The sequence below is a fragment of the Pleurodeles waltl genome, chromosome 6 (assembly GCF_031143425.1).
Source record: "Pleurodeles waltl isolate 20211129_DDA chromosome 6, aPleWal1.hap1.20221129, whole genome shotgun sequence".
Taxonomy (NCBI): domain Eukaryota; kingdom Metazoa; phylum Chordata; class Amphibia; order Caudata; family Salamandridae; genus Pleurodeles; species Pleurodeles waltl.
In genome coordinates, this window is record NC_090445.1 from 29,087,618 (window position 1) to 29,115,395 (window position 27,778).

A 27,778-nucleotide genomic window follows, 5' to 3' on the forward strand; every position below is an offset into this window, starting at 1 on the left:
ATTATAGGCATCACTGAAGTCATGAAAACTTTGTTTACCACTGGGTGTTTTTTTGAGGTGGCAAATAATGCTTTTGAGAAAGGCGCTCTAATAGGACCATGTATGCAGCCTTCTGGGCTCCTTGCTTGGCCAGAGGAACTGAGTGTCTGCAAAAAACTAACTGTTGGCAGTGACTTTTGGAGGATTTCTATGACAGCCGCAATTCATGTCACCAGTTTCTCTGCCTCTCTACGATGTGAGTATGGCCACTGCTTAGGCAGTTTCAATGTGACATCCCATTCTGAGGTACGCCAATCAAATACCGAGTCAGCTTCAAGTCAGCACGTGTCTAACTGCTTCAAACCAATGAGGCTGTTTCAGATGAAAAACAACAGCAGTATGGGTTCCTTGTGGCAAGGAGCGATATTAACTTCGGAGGTTCGTACAACGCGCCCGCTTGGTTCATTTTCTGTGTGGTTTCATTTCAGCTTGCAGCATTATGGCAGTTTTGGGAGGACTTTTTACTAGTAAGTTTTGCTTACAGAAATTGCTTTTTCAGCACTTTCATTTACTAAGTAGGTGTGGAAAGGAGTGCCGGTTAATTTGTGTACATAGCGCCAGCTTGATTGTTTTCCCCATGTGATGTCAAATGTTTGTTGTTTTGCCTATAGAAAGGAATTCTCACGAACTAGCGAACACTTCACAGAAAATGCCCTTTTTATCTCAGTATTGCGGCTGGTTTGGAAGGTGCTTTCATGTTCAGTAGAGGAATAAACTTTTTAAAACAACAACAGTCACAAACTAGAGTATCATGTTTTGTAAAAAGGAGCGCTATTTAGTTTTCAGGTTTGGACGTAGCGACCGCATGATTTCTTTTCGTTATTACATTTTATCTCTGAACAACAATTCATCAACGCGGCTCATTAAAGGACCTCGTTTCATTTCTATGGACATCCGCTCGCGTCTGCTTTTCTGCCGCCTTCAGGGGTCTCCCATCTAGAGCCGCAAAGCCACTTTATGTTTAAGGTTGAGCCTAGATGGCACTTTTCGGGGGGAATATGTGCCTTTGCTCTGTCTCTTCCAGTTATGTTTTCTGCCCTTAGCCTTTTACTGGGATAAAAATTGCTGCACAGCATTCCAGCTGTGAAACCAGACAACCAAAGGACACAAAACACTTATTATGTATAAGGAGCGCTACAAATACATTTTTTTATTTAAACTTTACAAAACGACAAGCTTCATGTGGTGCCTTAAATACTGTGGAGGCCCTTTCTTTCAAATAGATTCTCTTTTTTGGTATTCCATAAACTATTTAACCCTCTACAGCCAATTTACTGTTGGTAAGTTTAAAAAACATTTGCAGTAGATGGCTCTAAAGGTCAAATATGTTCTTTTTTTTATACCTCTAGGCTATCTTTACCAGGGACAACAATTGCCATCCACTCCCATCTGTTTCGAAGCCGATAACTACGCTAAATTGAAGAAATAATTAGGCCAGCTGTAAAGATCTGTATTGCTGCTCACACTTGCAAATGTGTGTTTGTTGCCGCGTAAACATGGCAGGAAATGTCTTGAAACACTGATTTTAAAACTTCACACAGAGACTGGAACTGAGTTGGCAACCTTCCAAATTTGATGTACAGATCAAGTTGTATTTGCTGTAATTTTTGTCTCTCTGGCACTTAAGCAAAATAAACGGTCTTAAACTAGTTAGCATGTATAGCCACAAAACATCAGCATTTTGTGTTTATGAACTTGCTCTCTTTGCTTCCTTTACTCGGCTTCCCTTTATAAAAGGGAATTTTAACTGAGTGAACCTTTGTTAGAAGTGACTATTACTTTTTATGACAACAATCTATTACTTATGTTTCTGAGGACAAAAGCTTACAACGTGCATCACCACAATATTGCATCTTTCTTTTCAGAATAAACTATGGCCCTTCTGCTTTTCTGAAACTTTTATGCTACCCACGAACTAGCAGACTACTTCTGACTATCACAAACCATTAGCGCCTGGTTTGCCGTGCCGCCATTGTGTAACAAGCAGGCTTCACAGCACTTGGCTTGTATTTCAGTGCCTTTCCTTGCTACTTACATGGATGTGTAACCCACTGACAGCACTCATCTATATTTTTTGTCTTATGTCTTGTGTTTACCAGCGTCCACCACGGTGTAGGTGTTTTCTGGATCAATATATTTTTAGCTTAATCTGAAGTTTCAGTGGCAGTGCAAGTTAGAAGTTGGTCATTCAAAACCTAAAGCAAAAGATACTGTCAACACACCTAACAATTTTTTTTTTTTTAAATAGCTGCTGTTTTCTGGATAATATGCTACACGTCTAGACACTTATAAGGTCCAAAAGGCGTGATCTATTGCCTATGCTTGTTACATTTTTCTAGGACCTCATCTACTTGGAGGGCCAAAAAGATGTTATTTATCAAAAGGAACATTTAAAATATTCTACTGGACGACAGGTTTGAAGCCTGAAACAACCCACATCGTATTAGTTTTGTGCCCCGAGGAAGTGGCAGTCCCCCGGCATGGCCTCCCCACACTACATTTGTTTAGTGTCCCAGGGAGGGGGCAGTCCCCAGAGCTGCAAGAGGGCCAGTCAGCCCACGCACTACATTAGTGTAGTACCCTGGGGAGGTGGCGGCGGCCCCCAGAGTTGGTGTGTGTGTGTGGGGGAGGGGGGGAATTGCGGGGCAGTCACAGTCCATCTATTTGTTTTATGCCCCGCGGATTGTGGTGGTCCCTGGGGGAGACAGGGGCTGTGTGCACCTCCCCTCCTCCCCCCACCTCCCATCCTAAGGGGTCAGGGTGACTCTACGTTTATTTTCTGGGACTCCCAAGATGGCTGCTAACACTTCCTAGTTTGAATTGTTGGCAGACAATCAGAGCTGTGCATTTGCCGTGCACAAGCTCTTAATCTTTGCCAAGTCGTCGCGGTCAGAGATATACAAATTTATTTTCCAAAACTCCAAACTCCAAAACTACTAGACAGATTTACACCAAGCAAGCAAAAGCGTAATCGGCGTATCGAATGCTAGCTTTCTGACACATCTGGTATAATTCCATCCAGATGTTCAGGCTGTATCCTTGCAAAGGCTCTATGGAAATTAACATAAAAACGCTTTTTTTTTTTTTTTTACCCCCCCCCCTCTTTTTTTTTCCCCTCGACCTCAGCTTGAAAGATCACCCAGAAACTTTCCATGCGCAACATGTGTATCTGCAGCTACACATGCCATCGAACATATGGAAAATGTCACTTACCCAGTTCTGTTCGTGGCATGGGACGCTGCAGATTCACATGCTTTGCACATCCCGCCATCTAGGGTTTGGCCTGTAGTGTTACAAGTTGTTTTTCTTCGACGAAGTCTTTCGAGTCACGAGATCGAGGGACTCCTCCCCTTTGCACATGGGCGTCGACTCCATCTTAGATTGTTTTCCCCGCAAAGGGTGAGGTAGGAGTTGTGTATTATAGTAATAGTGCCCATGCAATGGAGTAAACATGTATGTACGTAATGTAGTTTAAAGTGATATATTTACAAATTTACAAATGTTCAAGATCAACTTCGAAACAGCTACAGGCTCCCGGGGAGGCAGGTGGGCGCATGTGAATCTGCAGCGTCTCATGCCACGAACAGATGTACACTGGGTAAGTGACATTTTCCGTTCGATGGCATGTGTAGCTGCAGATACACATGCTTTGCATAGACTAGTAAGCAGTTATCTCCCCAAAAGCGGTGGTTCAGCCTGTAGGAGTTGAAGTTGTTTGAAACAAAGTTCGTAGTACTGCTTGTCCTACTGTGGCCTGTTGTGCTGTTAACACATCCATGCAGTAGTGCTTGGTAAACGTATGAGGCGTAGACCATGTGGCTGCCTTACATATTTCAGTCTTTGGAATGTTTCCTAGAAAGGCCATGGTAGCGCCTTTCTTTCTAGTTGAGTGTGCCTTTGGTGTAATAGTCAGTTCTCTTTTTGCTTTGAGATAACAGGTTTGAATGCATTTAACTATCCATCTAGCAATGCCTTGTTTGGAAATTGGATTTCCTGTATGAGGTTTTTGGAAAGCAACAAAATAATTGTTTTGTTTTCCGAATTTGTTTTGTTCTGTCAATGTAGTACATTAACGCTCTTTTGATGTCTAATGTATGTAGTGTTCTTCCAGCTACAGAATCTGGCTGTGGGAAGAACACTGGTAGTTCTACTGTTTGATTCAAGTGGAACGGTGATATGACTTTTGGTAAAACTTTTGGATTTGTCCCCAGAACTACTTTATGCTTGTGTATTTGAATAAATGGTTCTTGTATGGTAAAAGCTTGGATTTCACTAACTCTTCTTAGAGATGTGATGGCAATAGAAACGCAACTTTCCATGTTAAATATTGCATTTCACATGAGTGCATGGGCTCAAAAGTTGGTCCCATGAGTCGTGTCAAGACAATGTTGAGGTTCCATGAAGGAACTGGTGGTGTTCTTGGTGGTATACTTCTTTTTAGGCCTTCCATAAAGGCTTTTATGACTGGTATCCTAAACAGTGAAGTTGAGTGGGTAATTTGCAGGTAAGCTGAAATTGCAGTAAGATGTATCTTAATGGATGAAAAGGCTAGTTTTGACTTTTGCAAATGTAGCAAGTAGCTTACGATGTCTTTAGCAGATGCATGTAAGGGTTGTATTCGATTATTATGGCAATAATAAACAAACCTTTTCCACTTATTTGCATAGCAATGTCTAGTGGTTGGTCTTCTAGCTTGTTTTAAGACTTCCATACATTCCTGTGTAAGGTCCAAGTGTCCGAACTCTAAGACTTCAGGAGCCAAATTGCTAGATTCAGCAATGCTGGATTGGGGTGTCTGATCTGTTGATTGTGTTGAGTTAACAGATCTGGTCTGTTTGGTAGTTTGATATGAGGCACTACTGAGAGGTCTAGTAGTGTTGTGTACCAAGGTTGTCTTGCCCAAGTTGGTGCTATGAGTATGAGTTTGATTTTGTTTTGATTCAACTTGTTTACTAGATATGGAAGGAGTGGGAGAGGGGGAAAAGCGTATGCAAATATCCCTGACCAACTCATCCATAATGCATTGCCCAGAGACTGATCTTGTGGGTACCTGGATGCGAAGCTTTGGCATTTTGCGTTTTCTTTTGTTGCAAATAGGTCTATTTATGGTGTTCACCAATTTTGGAAGTACGTCTGTAGTACTTGGGGGTGAATCTCCCATTCGTGGATTTGTTGGTGATCCCGAGAGAGATTGTCTGCTAATTGATTCTGAATTTCTGGAATAAACTGTGCTAATAGGCGAATGTGGTTGCGTATCGCCCAATGCCATATTTTCTGTGTCAGGAGACAGAACTGTGTTGAGTGTGTCCCTCCCTGTTTGTTTAGGTAATACATCGTTGTCATGTTGTCTGTTTTGACAAGAATGTGTTTGTGTCTTATTATTGGTTGAAAAGCTTTTAACGCTAGAAATACTGACAATAGTTCTAGGTGATTTATGTGAAACTGTTTTTGCTGAGTGTCCCATTGTCCTTGGATGCTGTGTTGATTGAGGTGTGCTCCCCACCCTATCATGGAGGCATCTGTAGTTATTACGTATTGAGGCACTGGGTCTTGAAAAGGCCGCCCTTGGTTTAAATTTATACTGTTCCACCATTGAAGCGAGGTGTATGTTTGGCGGTCTATCAACACTAGATCTAGAAGCTGACCCTGTGCCTGTGGCCATTGTGATGCTAGGCACTGTTGTAAGGGCCGCATGTGCAATCCTGCGTTTGGGACAATGGCTATGCATGAGGACATCATGCCTAGGAGTTTCATTACTATTTTGACTTGTATCCTTTGGTTTGGATATATGACCTGTATTGCATTGTGAAATGTTTGTACTCTTTGTGGACTTGGCGTGGCAATCGCTCTTGCTGTGTTGATTGTTGCCCCCAAGTACTGCTGTGTCTGACACGGCTGAAGGTGTGAATTTGTGTAGTTGATTGAGAAACCTAGTTTTTGTAGGGTTTCTATGACGTACTTTGTGTGTTGTGAACACCGTTCTAGTGTGTTGGTTTTGATTAACCAATCGTATAGGTACGGGAACACGTGTATTTGCTGCCTTCTGATATGTGCAGCTACTACTGCCAAGCATTTTGTAAAGACTCTTGGCGCAGTGGTTATTCCGAATAGCAACACTTTGAATTGGTAATGTACCCCTTGGAATACAAACTTTAAGTACTTTCTGTGTGAAGGATGTATTGGTATATGGAAATATGCATCCTTTAGTTCTAGTGTTGTCATGTAGTCTTGATGTTTGAGCAGTGGGATTACGTCTTGTAATGTCACCATGTGAAAGTGGTCTGATTTGATGTAGGTATTTAATGTTCTTAGATCTAATATAGGTCTTAGTGTTTTGTCCTTTTTAGGTATGAGAAAGTACAGAGAGTAAACTCCTGTTCCTTTCTGTTGTATTGGTACTAATTCTATTGCTCCTTTCTGTAGCAATGCCTGGACCTCTAGTCCTAGAAGATCCATGTGTTGTTTTGACATATTGTGTGTTTTCGGTGGGACGTTTGGAGGGAATTTGAGAAATTCTATGCAATAACCATGCTGGATAATTGCCAGTACCCAAGTGTCTGTTGTTATCTCCTCCCAATGTTTGTAAAAATTGCTTAGTCTCCCCCCCACAGGTGTTATGTGTTGGGGATGTGTGACTTGGAAGTCACTGCTTGTTTTGGGGCTTTGGAACTTCCCTCTATTATTTTGGAATTGTCCCCCTCTATATTGTCCCCGAAAACTTCCCCGCTGATATTGGCTTTGATAAGTGGGCCTTGCTTGTGAGCTTGTGGCTTCTGTAGGTTGACCTCGAAACCCCCCCCCCCCCCCCCCCCCCAAATTGTGTTTTGCGAAATGTGCCTCTGCTCTGTGGGGAGTAGAGTGCGCCCATGGCTTTTGCCGTATCAGTGTCTTTTTTAAGTTTCTCAATAGCAGCGTCCACCTCTGGCCCAAACAACTGCTGTTCATTAAAAGGCATACTCAGCACGGCTTGTTGTATTTCCGGCTTGAATCCTGAGGTACGCAACCATGCGTGTCTCCTTATTGTTACTGCAGTATTTACTGTCCTTGCAGCTGTATCTGCTGCATCCATTGCTGACCGTATCTGATTATTTGAGATACTTTGTCCTTCCTCCACCACATGTTGTGCCCTTTTTTGGAACTCTTTGGGTAAGTGTTCTATGAAATGCTGCATTTCGTCCCAATGAGCTCTATCGTATCTTGCCAGAAGTGCTTGTGAGTTGGCAATGCGCCATTGGTTTGCTGCTTGTGCTGCAACCCTTTTCCCTGCAGCGTCGAATTTGCGACTCTCCTTGTCTGGAGGTGGAGCGTCTCCCGAGGTGTGAGAGTTTGCTCTCTGGCGAGCTGCCCCAACAACCATAGAGTCTGGTGTTAATTGCTGCGTAATATAAACAGGGTCTGTTGGCGGTGGCTTGTACTTTTTCTCCACCCTTGGAGTTATTGCCCTGCCTTTCACAGGATCCTGAAATACTTGTTTGGCATGTTTTAGCATTCCAGGGAGCATAGGTAGGCTTCGGTACTGGCTATGGGTGGAGGATAGTATATTAAACAAAAAGTCATCCTCAATCGGTTCTGCATGCAAGGTGACATTATGAAAAGCAGCTGCTCTTGAGACCACCTGCGTGTAGGATGTACTGTTTTCAGGTGGCGACGGTCTCGCAGGGTAACAGTCTGGGCTGTTATCTGATACCGGAGCTGCATAAAGGTCCCATGCGTCGGGATCATCTTGACTCATTGCAGTATGAGTGGGGGATTGCATCATTGGTGGAGTGGCTACCGGTGATAAATGCATTGATGGTGGTGGAGATGGTGGCGGAGTTGTTTGTCTTGCCACCCTTGCCTGTGGCTGCTTGTCCTTTTCTTGAAAGGCAAGTCTTCTTTTCATTTTAATTGGGGGAAGAGTGCTTATCTTCCCTGTGTCCTTTTGAATGTGGAGCCTCCTTTGAGCGTAGTCTGGCTCCATTGATTCTAGCTCTTGTCCGAACTTATGTCCTTGCATTTGGGAGGACAACCCCTGTTCCTCTGTGTAGGAACCTGTTTTCGGTTCCGAGGCAGCAATTTGTCCAAAAACAATCTGACATCTCTTTTTGAAGTACAGAAATGTGGCAAAATATAAAGGCATCTTTATTTATCGCTCATTCACATTCTTAAGACCTGGACATATTTAAAAGAAAGTTCAGTGGTATGGGAAGGGAAAATCACCATGGAGTTCAAAGAAGCAAATACATCCAGAGGAAGGAAAGCCATTGAATAAGAGGCACTTCAATTACGTTGAAAAAAAGCCAACCAATCGTCTGATCGTTAGTCTACTGTAAGTACTGGTAAGGTCTGCAATAGGTCATTCAAAAATAGACAGTCAAATCTATCTGTAGGCCAGACCAAAACACAGAAGCACCATGTAAAGATTCTCAGCAACTGATCTGGAGAAGGAACATATGCTTAGAAAAATTTGATATTCTGGCATAAGGGAAAACAGTTCCAAGGTCAAAGGGCGGAGCCCGGAGTTATTAAAACATAAGTCAGGGTGAACTCAGCAATTACACACCCCTGCCCAAAGAATCGCTGGACACCGGAAATACACCAGCTAAACAAGTCTTGAAAAATTACAGTAAATGACCCAAGGCGCTTCCGTTTAAGCCCACTCACCTCATCGACTATAACGCAGCTGAAGGGGTCATGCCCCAACCTCCGGAAAGCAGTTTCTAGCAGGAAGCTGCCACTGGTGTTCAGGGTGCAGCAAATGATGTCTGACTCCAAAATGATTTTGCTTTGGACCTCTGGGAGGTGTTTCCGAACCTTGTGAAAGGAGAGCATTTTTGTTAGCGATGATCATGGACATGCAAAATCTGTCTACACTGTGCAATGTAAATAAAAGGTAACTTTCTAGTCAGGGCAGGTCTCATGGTTCTCCAGTTTAGGTAATTCTAATTACAAGCGGGTTTGGCTATTGACTGGCTACCAAGTGAATCTCTGTAACAGTATGACGGTTCTGTAGTCCGCCCATGTTCTCACTGCTAATCTGTAATTTTAGTGTTTCAGAAGAAACCCTCATGTCTGTTCATCTGAGGACTTAAACTGTTTTGTCATATGATCAGCTGGAATAATATTGTGCTGCCAGTGAATGAAGTTCACTTTTTACTTACTTGGGAAAGTAGTAACAGTGGATTGCAGAAGTTCAGCCTTGATACAAACAGCACTGGGATAAAGAAGCTCCCTTTAAAGGGGGGAGAGACCACCATATATGTAAGATTCTTAGTGGGCTCTGGTGAGTAAAGAAAGTAGTTTACCTCCTTCAGCTGACTGGCCAGTTGTTGCCTTTCCGCAGCCACTCGGCCAATTTGTTGATCAAGGTCTTCATTCTGTGGAGAGAATTCAAGGAAACAGATTAGTCACTGTGCGCATCCTGCCAGCACTACACTGACCACACAAACACAGCAAACACCAAAACAGAGACACAGAGCAGAGTGCTGAGCCTGTCGAGTCCACCATGTGAACTGTAAAATCAGACTCAGTGTAGTCACAACCTTGGTTCTTTATGACAATCCTTCCCAAGAGAATATCAGTCAAGGAGTCACTGAATGGCAGCAAGGACTTGGATGCTGTTTGTCCAGGCTACAACACTTAAGTGATAAAAGATGTTTTCACCTCAGACTGCATCTTTAAGTCCAGAACTGCAGGTGCCCATCTGATGACCAAAAGCTGTCTTGTCTTCTTTTGCAGGGGCAGGGGGAAGAACCCAGCCTCATGTCGGGAAGTGCCCAGTCCACTGGCCTCTTGAAGGACCAAATCAAAATACTAATTATCATTATATTTGAGGGGGTGAGGGGAGGGGACAATACACCACCATCTTTTCCAAAGTCATCAAAAGAAGTTGCAACTGGATGAAAGTTGTTTTTTGTCACAGTGAACAGAGACCAGTTGCATCATGACTGTTTCAGGAAGCAACCCTGCTCGAGGTCAAAAAGGATCTGGTTTGGAATCGGACAGGAGGACAAAATGGTCAGAGTCCTCCTCCAGGACCCTGTATGGACCAGATGGGGAGTCGGATCCAGAGTAGGGGATGAACCCCAAATGGGATACGGAGGCACACACTGCACCAAAGACTAACCCACCGGTGGTAACCTGACTGGAGGCCTCTACAGATCCATGGGATCCAAAGATGCACCAGAGGGAGTCAGCAGGGATCAAACTTACAGAACATGGCTTCTGTGAAAGTCTCAACCTGTTGCAACATTGCAGATAGCCCCAGAAATTCGAGGTGCATTGGGATCAGTCGCGAGATTAGCTCCTTGGTGGGATACTGGGTGAGGGATCTGGGACAACTTGACATCCTTACAAATTCTCAAAGGGAGAGGGGCGAGACTGGAACAAGTCCTGCCTGGCCTTCCGACGTTTCTTTATGGTTTATGAGTTGTCCAAATACTTGGCCTACAATGAAAACCTCTCACAGGAGCGGTACTGAGCAAGTTCTGTGCTGCACGCAGACAATGTGAGTAAATTAATTCCCCTATTGAGGCTAAAGCACCCCTAATACCTCTTCCCATCACCGACGACCCCTTTACCTAAGTAGGAGTGAATCTGTTTGGCCCTACACTTCAATCATCAAAAGAATACTAGTAAATACTGGTTCCTGTTGACTATACAATCCTAAGGCTGTTCCTTTAACCAGCATGTCCACTCCAGTGGAGGAACAGGTGATGATCAAGTTCTTTTCAAAGGTAGGGTTCCCCCAAAGAACTGCTGAAAAAGGGACTCTTTTTATGTCTAGGCTAATGTGGCAGATATGTAAAATTGTAAACACATGCAAAATTTGAACATCCTTTTATCATCCACAAACAGAGGGGTTAGTGGAGAGATACAATCAAACCATTAAGACCATGTTCAAGAAACTTGTTTCAGACACTGGTAGGGACTGGGACAAAAAGCTACCCCAATTCTGTTTGCCATTCGCAGCCATACCGAGAGTTCGACCGGGTTAGCTCCATTTGAACTTGCGATCTGCAGACAACCCAGATTAACAAAATGAGGATACATGAAATGCTCCCAGAATGCTGATTAGATGCGAATATCTGCAGAAGCTTGATGATTCTTTGCTTTCAAAAGAAAATGTTCACAAAAATGCAACTAGGAAAAATGTTTTGCTAAATTATTCAGAAATATTAGGTACCACTTTTTTGAAGCATCATACAGTAAAAAGTATGATACATGCCAGTGTTTCCCCCAAAAATTAACAATAGAAAAATCTGTGAAACCAGTTACAACAACATTATGGGAAACATACAAATTAACAAGCATTGGCAAAGCCAACAGGTCCACTATTGGTGGTCAGTCTTTTGGTTTTGTCAATGTGTTATTTTGACATGGCTTTTGTAGAACTTTGTTGTGGGAGCTGCTGGTCCCTCACCATTGTAACAAACATTGGCAAAAAGCTAAAATATTCAATGGTCTCAAAAACCACACATTGCTTCAGTAGTTTCTGCCACCAAACAAAACTACTTTGTATGCGGATACGCTCCTTGTGAAACAGCAGATTGCTATCACTCATAGTGAAGCCAGCTGATACATGGTTAGAGAGAGAGAGAAGAAAATAAGTTACTTACCTGTAACTGTAGTTCTCCAGTATTGGAATCTTTCATAGATTCACATGCTTGAATCATTCCCCGTCGTCGAGATGGGAGTCCCGGTATAAATTTTCATAAGTAATGTTAAAACATATTGAAGAGAAAAAGGCCCTAGGCCTCTTCAATTTGATAGTCTATCAGAGTCATTTTGTGAAAAGGACCAAACTTGATCCTCCACCAATCAGGCGACAGCACCCTTCAGAACCTCCTGAGAGAAGCTCTAGCACCTCAGATTTTCCACGCACAAGTGCGTATATTACAATGAGTATATGTATTACTAGAAAGAAAGAGGTGAAGTGAGCTTCTCCGGGGAGGTGGGTGGGTCGCATGTGAATCTATGAAAGATTCCAATACTGGAGAACTACAGTAACAGGTAAGTAACTTATTTTCTTACTCCAGTATTGGAACTTTCATAGATTCACATGCTTGAATCAGAGTAGGAAGTAATAAGTATGCACATTGTAAAATGACAACCCTATTAATGAACAGGTTATCTTAGACCACAAAACCTTATCATCATCATGTATAAAGTGATGAAGTATATAAGTGTACTGACATATGTCCCTACATATATATCTATATATAGATATACATATATACACATCTATCTATACACACGTATATATACATAAATAACAGTATGTTTTTATCTCTTAATATAAATAGGTATATTCCTGTGAAGATACATGCTGAAATTTAAATAACAAACCAGTATTAAAACATAAGACAGTAATGTAAGCTGATCAATATCTGATAACTCGCTTACTATGGGATTATGATTGTGTTCTATTATCTTTAGATACATTTTTTTTTTTTTTAATTTTTTTTTTTTTTATGTGCATACCTTTTCTAGGATGGAGGGATGGAGGAGAAATGGCTCACCTTCACCTGAAGAGATTCCTGAGAACCGCTTGGCCCACTGCTACCTCTCCGTGCGAGAGGGACTCCAAGCAATAGTGCTTAGTAAAGGTATGACAGCTCTTCCATGTTGCTGCCCTACATATGTCCTGTAGTGGCACTCCGGCAAACAGTGCCACTGACGATGAGACTTTTCTCGTCGATGGAGCATGCACAGATGACTGCAAAGGTTTGCCCGTTGCCTGATGGCAGAAGCGAATAGCAGAGGCGATCCATCTTGAAATACTCTGCTTGGATAGCGGGTACCCCTTCCTAGGGGCACTGTACGCCACAAATAGCTGATTAGAGCGTCGAAAAGCTTTTGTCCTGTCCAAATAAAATTGAACGCATCTTTTCACGTCTAGAGAGTGTAATGCCCTCTCTGCTGGAGTAGATGGATGAGGGAAAAAAGACTTCAAGACCAAAGGTTTGTTAATGTGAAAGTCTGATGGAACCTTTGGAATAAAATGCGGGTTAGTGCGCATTAGTAGTCTATCTTGTTTAAACTGTAGGAATGGCTCTTGGATGGAGAGCGCTTGTACCTCACTGACCCGCCTAGCTGATGTAAGAGTTATCAATAAGGCAACCTTCCACGATAAATGTTTGAGGGAAGCACGGTGGATCGGTTCAAAAGGATGCTTCATCAATTGTGCCAAAACAATGTTCAGGTTCCACGAAGGAGGTGGAGGTCTGAAAGGAGGGTAAACCCTGAACAGCCCCTTTAGAAATCTCTTAATCAGCCGAGAAGAGAAGAGCGAGGGTGTGTCCTCTGAACGTCTGTATGCAGCTATGGCTGCTACATGAACTTTAATGGACGAGTGTGCTAGGCCAGATCGAGCTAACTCTAAGAGATACGGCAAAATCTCTTCTGGTAGTGAAAGAAAAGGGTCAATTTGACGTTGATGACACCAGGCACAGAATCTCTTCCATTTACACTGATACGCCTTGTTAGTGCTATCCGCTCTGGCCTGTGACAAAATATCTCTGCAGTCCTGCGGGATATTTAAATGCGCAAATTCTCTGTGGTGAGGAGCCATGCCGCTAACCGCATTGAGTGTGGATTGGGGTATTGAACTTGGCTGTTGTTCATTGTTAGTAAATGAGGTAACGGCTCCAGCGGAATATGAGGTTTGACTGAGAGAATGAGGAGCTCTGTGAACCAATGTTGGCGCGGCCAATACGGGGCTATCAGTATGAGAGTGCACGGTTCTGTTTTCATCTTCGTGAGGACCCTTGGGATTAACGGAATGGGAGGAAAGGCGTAAGCAAAGATGTCTGACCAGACTATCGAAAACGCATTCCCCCAAGATCCCTTTTGGTGATGCCAACTTGCGAAGAACTGGCATTTGGCGTTGTCCTTCTTCGCAAACAGATCCACTGTTGGTGTTCCCCACTGGGAAAAAATCTGGGTGAGTACCGTCTGGTCTAATTCCCACTCGTGGCATTCCGATTTCTGTCTGCTGAGTGCATCTGCTGCTTTGTTGTTTATTCCCGGCAAGTGCACCGCCGACAGTGTGACGCTTTGCTGTGATGCCCAGTTCCAGATCGCTTGGGCTTCCCTGGATAGGGTGAGAGATCTTGTACCTCCTTGTTTGTTGAGATAGTGCATCGTAGGGGTGTTGTCCGTTCTTATCATCACTCGCGATCCATGGATTCTTGGGAGAAACGCTTGTAAAGCAAGGTGCACTGCCCTGAGTTCTAGCCAATTGATATGCCTTGATGCCAGATGAGTTGACCATCTGCCACTTATTTTCAGGTCCTGTAATACTGCGTCCCAGCCTTCCAGTGAGGCACCTGTTATGGTCCACGGGGCTGGCTGTTGAAGAAACGAGAGACCGATTGAGAGATGATGCTTTTGAGACCACCACTTGAGAGTTTTGATCATTATCGGAGTAATTTGTATCTGGTCTTCGAAAGTTCCTGATACTTGAAGCCATTGACGGTTTAGCTGCTCCTGCAAGGGGCGCATCTTTAGCCGACACAGAGGGATCAGAGGTATGCATGAAGACATCATGCCCAATAGGGATTTGAAGAGACGGACTGTAACCTTTCGTCTTCTTTGTATGAAACTCCCTAGGGTTAGTAACCTTTGTTGTCTCTCTAACGTGGGACATGCGATGCCGGATTCCGTGTTCAGTTTTGCTCCCAGAAAAGTAATACTGCGGCCTGGTAGAGGGTTGGACTTCTCCCAGTTGATCGTGAATCCGAGATTGGTCAGCAAGGAAACGCACTTTCTTGTTGACTTGTGTGCTCCTGTGTAAGTCTTTGCCTTTATTAACCAGTCGTCTAAGTATGGAAAGACCTGGTGCTTTCTTCTCCTGAGAAAGGCTGCCACTGGTGCTAGGCATTTGGTAAATATTCTTGGGGCTGATGTGAGCCCGAAGGGAAGGACGCGATATTGATAATGGCTCCCGGCTACGGTAAATCTCAGATACTTTCTGTGGGCAGGGTGGATTGGTATGTGGAAGTATGCGTCCTTGAGGTCTAGCGATGACATAAAATCTCTTTGATTGAGACGCAGAAGGACGTCTTGCAGGCTGATCATTCGAAACGATTGCTTCTTTAGGTATACATTTAGTTGCCTTAAATCGAGGATCGGTCTCCAATCCTTCCACTTTTTTCGAATTATGAAAAACCTGGAATAAAATCCTGTTCCTCTTTGAACCCGCGGCACCTTCTCTATAGCTCCCTTGAGAAGGAGCTTGTAGACCTCTTCTTTGAGTTGTTGAGGGTATCTTGAAGGAGTACTGCGGGGAGGGTTGGGGGGAGGTTTCTGGATAAATTCTAGAGTATGGCCCCGTTCCACTAATTGTAGGACCCACTTGTCTGACGTAATGGTTTGCCATTGACTGAGAAATAAGGAAATTCTTCCGCCCAGGGTGACAGGAGGAAGACTGGGCGTAGCCGGCGCCTCGAAGACATCAGGTTCGACGAGCTGCATCCTTAGCAGGGCGGGTTGAGCGTCCACGACCTGCCGGTCTATTATAGGCTGGTTGAGTCGGTTGTCTTTGGGAATAGTATGGCCGAAATTGTTGTGAAGATGACGGATAGGAAGAGTATCTCTGTTGTTGATATCCTCCTCTGTAAGAGGGCTGGCCGCGCCCCCTAGGGCAAAAGGACGATTTCCGAAATTGCAGGGTCCCTAGTGACCTTGCAGTGTCCGTTTTAATTGACTGTAGGGCTTCGTCCACATGTTTCCCAAATAACGCTTGGCCATCAAAGGGTAAGTCTAGGATCTTATTCTGGACTTCTGGACGAAATGAGGTGGCTTTGAGCCAGCCCTGTCTTCTCAATACAGCAGCGCCTGCAAGCTGTCTGAAAGCAGTGGTTGCTATGTCCATTGCGCAGTCTATAAGCTCTGCAGACGCGCGTTGACCCTCTTTACACAGTCTTATTTGCCTCTGATTTTACGTCTTCCGGCAGTTGACTAATGAAAGGTGCAATATCTGCCCAAAGCTGTCTGTCATATCGAGACAAAATAGCCAAGGAGTTGGCAGCTCTAAGCACTAAGCTGGCCATAGAAGAAAATCTTTTTCCTATATTGTCTAGCCTTCTACCCTCCTTATCTGGGGGCGCAGAAATTGGAGCAGAAGGATTCTTTGATCTTCTTTGAGCCGCTTGAGCTACTACAGAATCTGGAGGAGGATGGCCTGTCAAGCATGTTAGGGCATCATCAGGAGCTTTGTATTTCTTATCCAGACGTGGTAAAACTGCTGTGACTGTTGCTGGATTAGTCATGACTTTAAGGCCTTCTTCCCACAAGTAGTTCACCATCGGGATGGAACGCACAGACTTCTGGAAGGGCTCTTTAAAATCATAAAGGAAACAATCTGTTTGCTTCGTAGGTAGCAGTAATGCAAAGCGCTTGGCTGCCCTCTCTAAGAGATTGTGAAAACCTCCAATATCTTCAGGTGGGGACTCCACCTTCGAATGAGAAGGAGAAGATGGAGCAGGAATAACATACTCGTCCCACTCTGAGTGAGCATCTATGAGCTCTCCTTCTTCTTGATCTCCATCTGAAATGTCAGTGTCCTGGGGAATTGTCATGTCTGGGGTAGCCACATCTGTGAGATGCAAAGTCGTCGGTCTTTGATGTGGAGTAGAAGGACCAGAAATGGGCGATGGATGAGGCTGTTCTCCTTGTGGAGGAAACCTTCTGTTATAATCCACCAACATGGCTCTAAGGCCAGTAAGCAGGTCGGAAGGGATATACGTTCCCTGTTGATACTGCTGATGCTCGAAGGAAGCCTGGGGATCATAAGCTTCCTCATATTCCTCCTCTTCCTGATATTTTACATTCAATTCAGAGGGGCTGTGGGCCGTACCAAAAGGCCCATCTTCGTCTGAATCATCATCTCCCTCCAAAAGATGTACTGGTACCAGGGAGGATACCTTACTAGGTGAAGTGTGGGTTGAAGTTAATGTTTCTGTTCTTTTTTGGTATTTTTCCCTCGTCAACGGTGTCGTCGACGATCTCGTCGACGACGTGTAAACTGACTTTGTCGTAGACGGTGCCGTCGATGCTGGACGCACTGTTATTTTAATAGCCGCAAGCTTCGCCGACGAGTCTACCGTCGACGAAGTCCTCGTCGACGGTAAAGCTGATACTGACATCAGCGCCGTCGACTATGACGAGGTGTAGACGGTCGTCGACGCTGAAGTCGTCGTTGTAGTTCTTGTCGACGGTGGTGTACTCATCGACGATGCCGCCGACGGAGCCGTAGACGACGGAACACTTAAAGTAGTTGGAGTCGTCGGCAATGCGCCCACCGAAGGTGCCGTCGACGGGGAATCCGTCGACGAAGCCTTTTTTCCAGTCACAGAAGATGGCTTTTTGAAAGGCACAGATGGTCGAACAGATGAGGATTTTCTGTGCCTCTCAGAACTGGAAGAATGTTTTTTCCCCTCTTTACTTGAGAGTCTAGTTGGGGAAGAAGATGGGCTGCGACCCTTATAAGACCCTGAAGCAGTCTTTTTGAGGGCTTTCCTTGAGGTTTGTGAGGGAGATCTAGAGCGAGATCTTGCTCTTTTAGTTGATCTCTTGGAAGTGGATGATTCCTCACTCTCAGAATCAGAAACTGGATCCTTCCTATGCTTCAGTTTCTGCAGCCATATTAGTAATCTGCCTTCTCTATCCTTTAAGGTTTTAGAAGAAAAAGTACGGCAAATCTTACAGTCCTTGGCTGAATGATCTGGATAGAGGCAGTAAATGCAGTCTTGATGAGGATCTTCAGAATGAAGTCTTTTCTTCCCACAAGTCTTGCAGTCTCTAAAGAGACTTTTCTTTTCCTTGTCAGACATAGTTGAAAAATAGCTGACAAATCAAATAATTGAGTTTCTCTGAGAGAAAAAGAGCTGAATAAAGGTGTGAAAACAGAGCAGAGCTCTGAGGAGACTCCCTAGCACGACGTGCGGTAGAAAATCTGAGGTGCTAGAGCTTCTCTCAGGAGGTTCTGAAGGGTGCTGTCGCCTGATTGGTGGAGGATCAAGTTTGGTCCTTTTCACAAAATGACTCTGATAGACTATCAAATTGAAGAGGCCTAGGGCCTTTTTCTCTTCAATATGTTTTAACATTACTTATGAAAATTTATACCGGGACTCCCATCTCGACGACGGGGAATGATTCAAGCATGTGAATCTATGAAAGTTCCAATACTGGAGTAATTGTAATACAAACAAAAGGTCTTGGGTCTAATTAGAGGCCTAGTTAAAGACACAAAAGTGCACCTATGGTATATGACTTTGCCTTAGTGCAGATTTACATATTTCATGAATTCACAAGACGTTACAGAAGTAGACCAGGAAATCATACTCCTAGAAAATATTTGTGAACTGTATTTTAGCACGAACAAATATGCATGTGAAGATTTGCTCAGGTGAAAGTATGTTGAGTGTTTACAAGTTCACTTTCCCTCCAACCACTTTTTTCCACAACCAGGAAAAAAGTTTTACTTATGCCCTTGTCAGGAGTAAATTTCGAAACTTTCCCAGCATGGGAACAGATTAGACAAGAAGTGATGAAAACACCTAAAACATGAAGGTTAGTAGGCTTGCGCAGACTCAAAAGGGCACTCCAACTCTGGAATATTTTGCTTAGTGCTACCTCTATCCCCAGTATGTAGATCTGCAAAAAGGTGTCAAAATAAGGAAATCGCTAGTATGCAAGCCCTACTATACTATAATCCCTGGCATAATCACAGAGGCTCTTATCGGGGCTTTCAAATAATGAGATTGCTGCCAAAATGAGTTGATGCTTTTAAGGGACTCTTAAGGGACAAGTAGAATTTTTTTTTTTTAACGGGACAGTAGATTTATGAAAGAACAAGTTCTATGGACAACTAATTATTTTATTATATTCAACACCTCTGGGAAAGGCTGCACAAGGAGACACACCATCAGGAGGATGTCGTGAACAAGCTGCAAGCCCCGCACAGAGGAGAGATGAGTCCAGGGACAAGGGAGCAACTGAGGGAGAAAGGCGCTAAGGTCCTGTCAGCCACATCTATTTTCCAGAACTGTAGCTATAGGCAAGTACTCTCTTCACCAGTTTTTTCATGGTTATGGGGCTAGTAGTGGGTCTTGTCAGCCTATAGATTGGAGTTTCTGCCTTGAGGGCTCCAAGGGCACCCTTACCAGTTTAGGTGGGTTTCTGCATTGGGCCAAGCTCAGGGTGAAACAGTAGACTGAAGAGCACAAGTCACTGAGGAAATAGGCTTGTTAAATCGCACAGTGGTGATGGGACAATTTTAGGACAGGTTAAATACATGACTCAGGACCTTTTTATTTTGTTTTCTATTTCCCTGATGCCAGGAATCAGACAAGAATTGTCGTGAAGTCCTCTAGAACCAAAGTTGGGGACCTCTGTTTTACAGAACATATTTTATTCATTATAGCGAGGTTGCTTTTAGCAATTATTTTTACATATTTGTATCAGCTTGCTTTTATTCTGGAAAATGACAAGCAAGCTTCTTGTTTAGTTTGCCTTTGCACAACATATAACTAAGGCAAAAGAACTCTGTACACGATACGCTAGTGGTTTTGCCTGTTCAGGAGACAGCTTCCAACACCTTGAGACAGCTTCTAACACCTTGAAAAAGCATTGCATCGGAACAGATTCAGAACGGTATTTACAATACAGTATGGTTTACTATATAAACAGTGCACTGACCCATAGGAGGCAGAGAGCATTCAGACCCGGACTATCTTGGAACGCATGCTGTGCAATATGCAGCTAGGCAGGCGCTGATCTACCAATACTTCTGAGATGATTGCCATCTACATCATCAACTAATTCCTGACACTATATCCAAGTATGGGACTGGGGCTAATCCCTTATATCGGGCCAGGCAGAAGGGGACACCCGCTATGCGCTAGTAGACAGGATTAAGTAGGAGATTGTTTATCTTCTTTACCATGTTTGTAATGTTGATTATCGCGCTTTGTTTCATCTGCCTAATTATGGCAGCTCAATCCTTATATGTCAAATTGTGATTGTTTCAATAAAAGTATTAAAAACTTGTGTCTCGCCTTTGCATGCATGAGTAATATGCGAAAATTGTAAGATCTGTTTCCACTGCTTCCCTGAGGAGACACTGTCACGTTCAGGTTGCCATAATCACCTTCCACACCAGTCAGTTTGGTGTTTAAGTGTGGACCTGTGAGCGTTTAACACAATTTGTAATGCAAACATTGAACAAACACTGTCCCAGGAAGGGCTGTCCTAGCAGTTCAACAACAACTGGCTACAACTGGAATTAACCCTGGTATTATGGGTAAGGTACCCACCACACGGGAGAAACAAATCAGCTGGAAGCAGTGTTTCTCCATATGGGACCTCAAGATAAACATAGAATTCTCACAATGTACTTGCCATTTGAGATGGTATCCTGTATTGAAGATTGTGCCACATAGGGCACCGTTTTTGATGCAGTATATACCATAGCTTATGCTACACCATCACTTGTGCTTTGACTGGAAGCGTTAAAACAAATGCAAAACTAATAAGGGGCTGCCACTGCCCTGTACTTGGGGATTAAATTAACTGGCAACTCTACCACAGTATCCTCAATTATTTTAGTAAACACAGAAAAGGAAGCGGCAGCATTGGCAGTACGCCAACATCTCGCACATTAGGGGCGCGAGTTATCAAAAATAATTGCTGAGACTTATGCGTGTATAGGTCACGATAATTTGGGCGCTTGAAGCAATAAGACACAGCTTAGAGGTAATCCTGAGAAGGATAATGCCAAGCAAGCACATAAGTCTTCAAATAAAAGGCTGAGACAAACAAAAATCAAATAAAAGTAAAATAAAATCATGGGGAGAATTCTCCACAGCCGGAGAGCTTGGAAAAAATGTACATAACCGTGATAATTTCAAGTAGCCTGCCAAGTATCAGTATATGCCCGTCTCGTTCCTTTTAGGACTCATCAGACAAACGGTCCGAGAGAGTGGGCCGGACAACGCAGAGGAGTATGTGAAACCCACTAACAACTCGCAATGCTCGTCTGACATCATAAGGAAGGAAAATAAACTTCCTCAACAAAAACCCCAATTCTAAAAGAAGAAACTTGGGGGAATTTCAGCAAAACTGGCACACTTATTGAGAACGTTACTGCGGAACAGGACGTTGGCAGTGACATTGCTGGAGGGCGTGGCAGAGGTCACAAAAGTTTGCCATAATCTTCAAGAGTTTCTGGATGTGAGAGCAACTAATGACTACACAGAAGTCAATATCCCAGACAGGCAAGCCGCTCCTCCAGATCTTGTTTATGAATTAAATATACACACATTGGGGTGATGGTGGGGGGATAGAGGGGCCTGCAAGGGGGGGACCTTATGTACACAATTCATGTAATTATCTGGGAAATATAAACAGGCGGTTATGACATTCTCTTGGCTGAAAAAGATTGGTCACCGGAGTTTGTTAAAACCCTCCCATATGCGTAAGATGTGATTTTACCACCTTTCTTAGTTCTCGTTCCAGAGAAATTAAAGCAAACGTATGCTGCAGATATGGCTCTTGCAAAAGCCACATCGCTATACCGCAACCATGTGGACTGGGCTAGAGACTCTCCTTATCACGTAATACCCATAAGGTCCAGCCCGCAAACATGAAGCAAAAGCTCCTGTGTGGGAGATTCTCCCACAGCTCGAGAAGCAGGATGTAACTGAAACCTGTGAGAACAATCCTTTGTTTTCAGTAGCTAAGCCGGATCATTCACACAGAATAGTCTTCGAGACATTTAAATAGTCACACATACACATTTGCAATACAAAACGCACAAAGTACAGCCCTAATGAACAATACTGCCTGCATATAACATACAAAACAACCTTGGATATTTCCAAAGTTTTTTCTGCCAAAATATAGCGCATGAAAGCAGGTATCTAACCCCTTTTTCAACGGTTGGCTACCAGGGCTGATTTGCCGACTCCACTATGGCTGTAAGAACAGTCCAGGGCTGTTCTCTGCCCGAGTAACATCAATATTGCATTGAAGCAAGAATTGCAAGAAGCATAGTATTGTCAATGACGTATCTGAGGGATGAGGACTTAAATACATATTTAAGTGTGGATCACATTGTTTTGGGATGTGCTGAACATGGCTACATATTCAAATTTAAGAACACAAAAACTGTTTTGGGATATGAGTTTTCAAATGAGGGGAAGTCTCTGGCACCACACATTCCTAGAGAAGTGTGCAGAATTACAACTACCAAACACCATAAAAAAATACAATCCTTGTTAGGTTTTTTTTTTTTTTTTACATTTTGGCAGACCTTACATACTAGATTATGAACAGTGCATAAAACCACTATTATTTAATTCTTTCAGATTTTTCAAACACTAGACACGTACAAATACTCAGATAATTACAGACTGGCATGCTTGAAGCAAAACATCTACACATACCCGAAAACAAAATACATTAGGTAATTCGGATAACTGCGGATGCTATTGGCTTTACTTATGTCACATTCAATGAAGGTGGCAGTGCCGACTGCATATGAATTGTGTTTATATTCCAATGCTGAAATGCGTTTTGCATCATTGTTGTAACCTCAGGTCCAGCCTTGGAGACTGTCATAAAGGCTAGCATTCCAAATGTAAAAGCCTTACATCCAAGACTGATACAATGGGCCACTTCCTGGACTGCCACTGATGTGGACTATGTATCTGACTGGAAATTGCAAACTCAAGAATTTCTCAGACAGAAGTGTAAATACCCAATGCACAAAAACATTATGCCCCTTGATCAATACACATTTTTATTTACACCAACAACGGCTCAGAGAGGGCCTCATTGAATGGCAATAAAGGCTCCGATGCGGACATGCAAGAATGAAGGACCTCTATTATTAAATTTGATTTCAACTCCATTGTGGGAAGAGGCAAGTCCAACATTTCAGCTGGCTTTCTTATTACCCCATGGTAGGATGTAACCACAGACAGTATGCTCCTTGGTGATAACTCCCACTCAGGGGAAGTGTCTAAACCACTTACCACGTCAATAACTTCACATTCATGGGATGGTAGAGGAATTTCACCCTCTTACAGTTCAGGATCCTGTTGTGAGTCTAAATATTGTAGATCCTCTAGAAGCCTCAAAGCCTCCCTTCAAGACCTCAACTCCAGCAGCGACATTGGAAGAGAATATACCGGCATCAGTAACGTTGGTCGCGGCACCGGCAAAGCCGGTGTAGGTGCAGGTAACCTAGTTGAAGACCCATTTGAGCTGAAGGTGAGTGGTGCAACGTTGGTTGTGACCTCTCTGATGTAGGTACCATCACCACTAGAGCTATTGATTCCTGCCGAGTATCAGTCGGCGAAGGAATCATCTTCCTCGGCACCATTGAATATATACCGCTACAAACCCGAGGGTCTGTAGTAGTAGGCCAAACCAGAGAAAGGTGAAAAAGAAAAGGGAGGGAAAAGAACAAGCAAGGTGACCTAGCTACTGTGGAAGCATCCTTTTCAAAGGACAAATTCTCTCACCCACCCAAAGGTGGCATGTTTCATCATAGGGAACTTCCTCACCCCGTGATAACACTACAGCCCCTCTTCTAAGAGGGAGAAGCACTGCGGATGTTTTAGAGGTAAGGTCGGCCTAAAATAATGAGCAGGGTGTGGTGAGAGGGCAGCGTGTGAACCAAAAAAGGAGGAGGAAGTGATGTAAGTAGGATGCTTCCCCCGTAGCTAGGCCACCTTGCTGGTTTGTTCCCCTCTCTTTCCTTTATCTTCTTTATCTCGTGTGGACTACTCCTGTTACAGACTCGGGGGTTCTAGTGGTATATAGAGACTTACTTTGAGGGAAGTAACCCCTGTTGGTCTTCAAATGTCCCCTAGCCTTATTTTGTGAAATGATTGTACCCAAATGAATTCATTCATATCTCCCAATACGGGTTCAGAAAAGAGCATAGTACTGAAACTGCCCTAATCTCATCCTCTGATACTAATCGAAGGATGGTTGATGAAGGCAAGGAGGCCGTTTTGGTTCTTTTAGATTTATCCGCTGCCTTCGACACTATCTCTCCCACACTAATAATGTCCAGTTTGCATCATGTGGGTTTGAGGAACAAGGCGCTTAAACTTTTGAAGTCTTTTCTTACAAATAGATGGACCACAGTTAGCTGTGGTGATTTCAAATCCAGACCTTATCTTCTGCCATGTGGGATTCTGCAGGGATATTCCCTCAGCCCCACATTGTTTAATGTGTATGTAGTGCCTTTGGCTAGTCTAATTCGTACTTTTGGTTTAATTCCATCTTCCTATGCTGATGACTCCAAGCTTATTATTCCTATTAATCAGCCATGGGAGGAGGTTGCAGATCGGGTTAGTAATTGTATGGTGGAAGTGAGTAAATGGATGAAGACCAATTAGCTAAAAATGAATGCCACCAAAACTGAAGTTTTATGTTTTGGACCTGGAAAGAATTTATGGAACTCACGGTGGTGGCCCGCTGAATGTGGTAACTGCCCTGTGCCCACTACTGTTACTAGAAACCTAGACATCTTGTTCGACGAACATCTGTCTTTTAAAAAACAGATTAATCATGTGGTAAACATCAGTATATGGTCAATTAAAATGCTGAGAAAAATCTTCCCCTATCTGTTACATGAATGGAGAGTATCTGCTATCCTGGCATTGGTAATGTCCAAGATAGACTACTGTAATGCACTGTTCCTTAATCTGGATAAGGGGCTGATAAAAAGACTCCAATTAGTTCAGAATTCCGCTGTCAGAGCGGTTCTTAATCTCCCACGATGTATATCAGTTAGAGAGAGTCTAAGGAAATTACATTGGTTACCAGTGGCGCAGCGTATCCAGTTTAAGTCGCTCTGTCTTACTTTTAAGGCAGTTCATGGAATAGGACCACGGTACCCGACTTCCAGACTCCTCCTGCATGTACCTAAAAGAAGCTTGAGGTCTTCTCAAGCTCACTTGATTCAGGTCCCTCGCACACAAAGCCAAATGGGGAGACAAAGCTTTTACAGTAGCTGCAGCCAGAGGATGGAACTCTCTCCCACAGAATATTAGGCAAGAATCAGGTTATATGAAATTTAGGAAAATGGTGAAAACTTGGCTCTTTCCTCGTTAATTTTTTGGTACATCAAGATCAGGGTCTTTGATTTAGTTTGTTTCAGTTTCTTATATTGGATGTTTTTCTATATTCATTATTTCTGTTATTTTTCTTATCCTCTGTCTAATTTTTACTATGTGCTTTCTTCCCAGCGCTTCGATGCTCTTTGAGTAGGAACGCGCTTTATAAATCTACAATTACATTACATTAAATTTATTGGAACACTGTAGACATGTGGACCGGCCTTATTCCTCAAGACCATAAAAAAAAAAAGATGAATAAAAAAGTCAGTTTTCCACAAAAATGAAAAGCATACATTTAAAAACAAATGTGTACCAGTGCAAATTACCATCTCAAAATATCAGCCCTTAAATGGTCCACTTATTTTATGTCCATTTAATAAAAACCCGTATAAAAGCCTATAGTTGCATTTCTTAATATTTCTTAAGTAAATTGTTTAGTTCTCCCAAATAGCCAGGCAAGTGATGAACAAGTAGGAAACATTATAACATCTAGAAAGAGCACATGGAACGGGAGTATTTAAACTCACCTTCTTCTGCTTGTCACACCAATCAATGGCACGCCGCCGAGAAAGATCATCCAGCAACTGATCCAAGGCCTCTTTCTTCTTTTGAATATCCTGGTCAAGACCAAAAGTGTTCTTGTCTGCAAATTACAAAAGAAGTGATATTTCAGCAGAGGTTCTACAGTTATGCTGAGAGTGCACATGATAAGAGGGCCACAGCAGTAAAACAACAGTCTGCATTCTGTAGGGGAAGGGCGTGCAGTTCTTAATACATGTTTTCAAAACCAAGCCGCAAGATACACTTCGGAAGTGGCACGAGACATATGGTTGTTATTAATAACTGATGACTTGAGACACTGCAATAATAAACAGAATACATACTCATTCTGCGACTGACTTGGCTGTCCAGACTGAACCTTTGGACGTCGCTGGAAATGGCTTTTTCAGACCCAAGACGCACAAGGTTGATGTCCCCGCAGTTTCCTACACAAAAAGATGTACAAGTAAGACTCCCCATAGGCCTCTACAGTTGTAACTAAATGCACATTAACAGACACTGCACTATACACTACACTTTAGGCACAGCTTGGAGAACAGATGGGTGTCTACTGCAGTCAATAGGAACGCACACACAGACATAAGGCTGAATCAGCAGGAGCAAAGTGTCTATCACGAAAGCAAAGAAGAAAACAGGTGAGCAGCATAATGAAAGAACATATGGCCAGAAATGATAAACATAACTCACTAAAGTACAAAATGGATTTCAGGTAAATGGAAGGAGCAAGATAAGCAACTTTTAAATCAAAATGTAGTTGCTTGAAAGACACAGCTTTAAGCCACTAAAGAATCTTGTCCATAATTTGAATGAGTTTATTTTTATTTATGGCCAAAAGCTTTTTAATAAGGCGCTTACTGACAGATTTAGCTTTTCTATAGTACTATCTATACCAATTGTTAAACTCAATGGTACTACTTAACAAGTTACTTACCATCAGTGATGCTCTTTCTGGTTGATACGTTACCTAAATGCATATTTCTCACCTTCAGAACATTCCCGAGGTGTCACAGTGAATCCAGAACCTTTATGCCAATGCTCCTGCGAGCCAATAAGTGGTGCTCTGCAGATCTGTAATGGCTTCGTACAGCCTAAAAAATGATGACGAAGAGGAGCTGCATATAAGCACCAACCTTGCTTGTGATGTCAGTGTCTTCGTTGACTTTTTCCGTGCCCTCAGATGCACAGCATGACAATCATCGGTAACAGTGTGCAGAATTCTAACATGGAACCTATTTAGATGTTAAAAGTGGCCACTCCACAGAACGGAGAGGTGGGAGGGCAGTGAAGAAACTGCTGTTAGAAGTGGTATCCACCAGAAAGGTAAGTAACTTGTTCTTCTGACTGATACTTATAATTGTAGACTCGTCACCTGCAGAATAACTACCGAAGCAGTAACTGCCAAGGGGTTGTGTCTTTGTGGCATGGACTCTGCAAAAAAAAAAAAAAAAAAAAACCTGCAGGACAGAACGGGCAGAATGTTCTTCCCTCCAGGCCTGGCTGTAAAGGCAGCAGTGATTCATGCACTCATGTTGCAGCCTGGCAGAAGTTGAGACAGGCACTCCACTTGTCAAGATGCAGCCTTAGCCCATGTGGAATGGGTTCAGAGCCCTTCCAGAAGCTGATTTTTGGCCAGGGCATAGCAGATCTTAATGGAGAGGACAACGCAGCTTGAAAGTCTTCTCTTCTAATTAGTCTTCTCTTTATTCACCCAGGAGAATCCCATAAAAAGCTGATCGTCCACTCAATGGTCCAGTACAATCAATATCTTAAAGCTCATTGGGGTCCAATCAATGGAGCCTGTCCTACTCCTTCGAGGGAAAAGGTGGACTCAACATGGAAAAGAAAACTTTAGGTGACAGATCAAATGTAGTTAATAGCCACTGCTCCATCTCCACACATGGAGGTAAAGCTTGCACAGACTGGTGAAGAATCCTGAAATGCTGCTACGAAAGGACATCCTCTTGAAGTGGAAGCCTGATTGATGGACAAATGCTCATACCTAGAGGTTCCGGTATCACATTTGCTTCGCCCAAGCAGGAGCTAATAGGATGATTTAA

At 43.2% G+C, this 27,778-nt stretch overlaps 1 protein-coding gene across 4 annotated transcripts in view; it reads right to left on the reverse strand.

Annotated features, from left to right (window-relative positions):
• SETX (senataxin) overlaps positions 1-27,778 on the reverse strand; it is a 419,011-nt gene that overhangs the window by 53,642 nt on the left and 337,591 nt on the right. For all 4 annotated transcript variants that reach the window (XM_069237106.1, XM_069237104.1, XM_069237107.1 and 1 more), the window contains 4 exons: positions 26,045-26,146; positions 25,688-25,803; positions 9,324-9,395; positions 8,683-8,832 (listed from right to left, as the gene is read on the reverse strand). In XM_069237106.1, the coding sequence (XP_069093207.1) occupies positions 8,683-8,832; positions 9,324-9,395; positions 25,688-25,803; positions 26,045-26,146 (440 nt within the window). The remainder of the gene's footprint in view (positions 1-8,682; positions 8,833-9,323; positions 9,396-25,687; positions 25,804-26,044; positions 26,147-27,778) is intronic.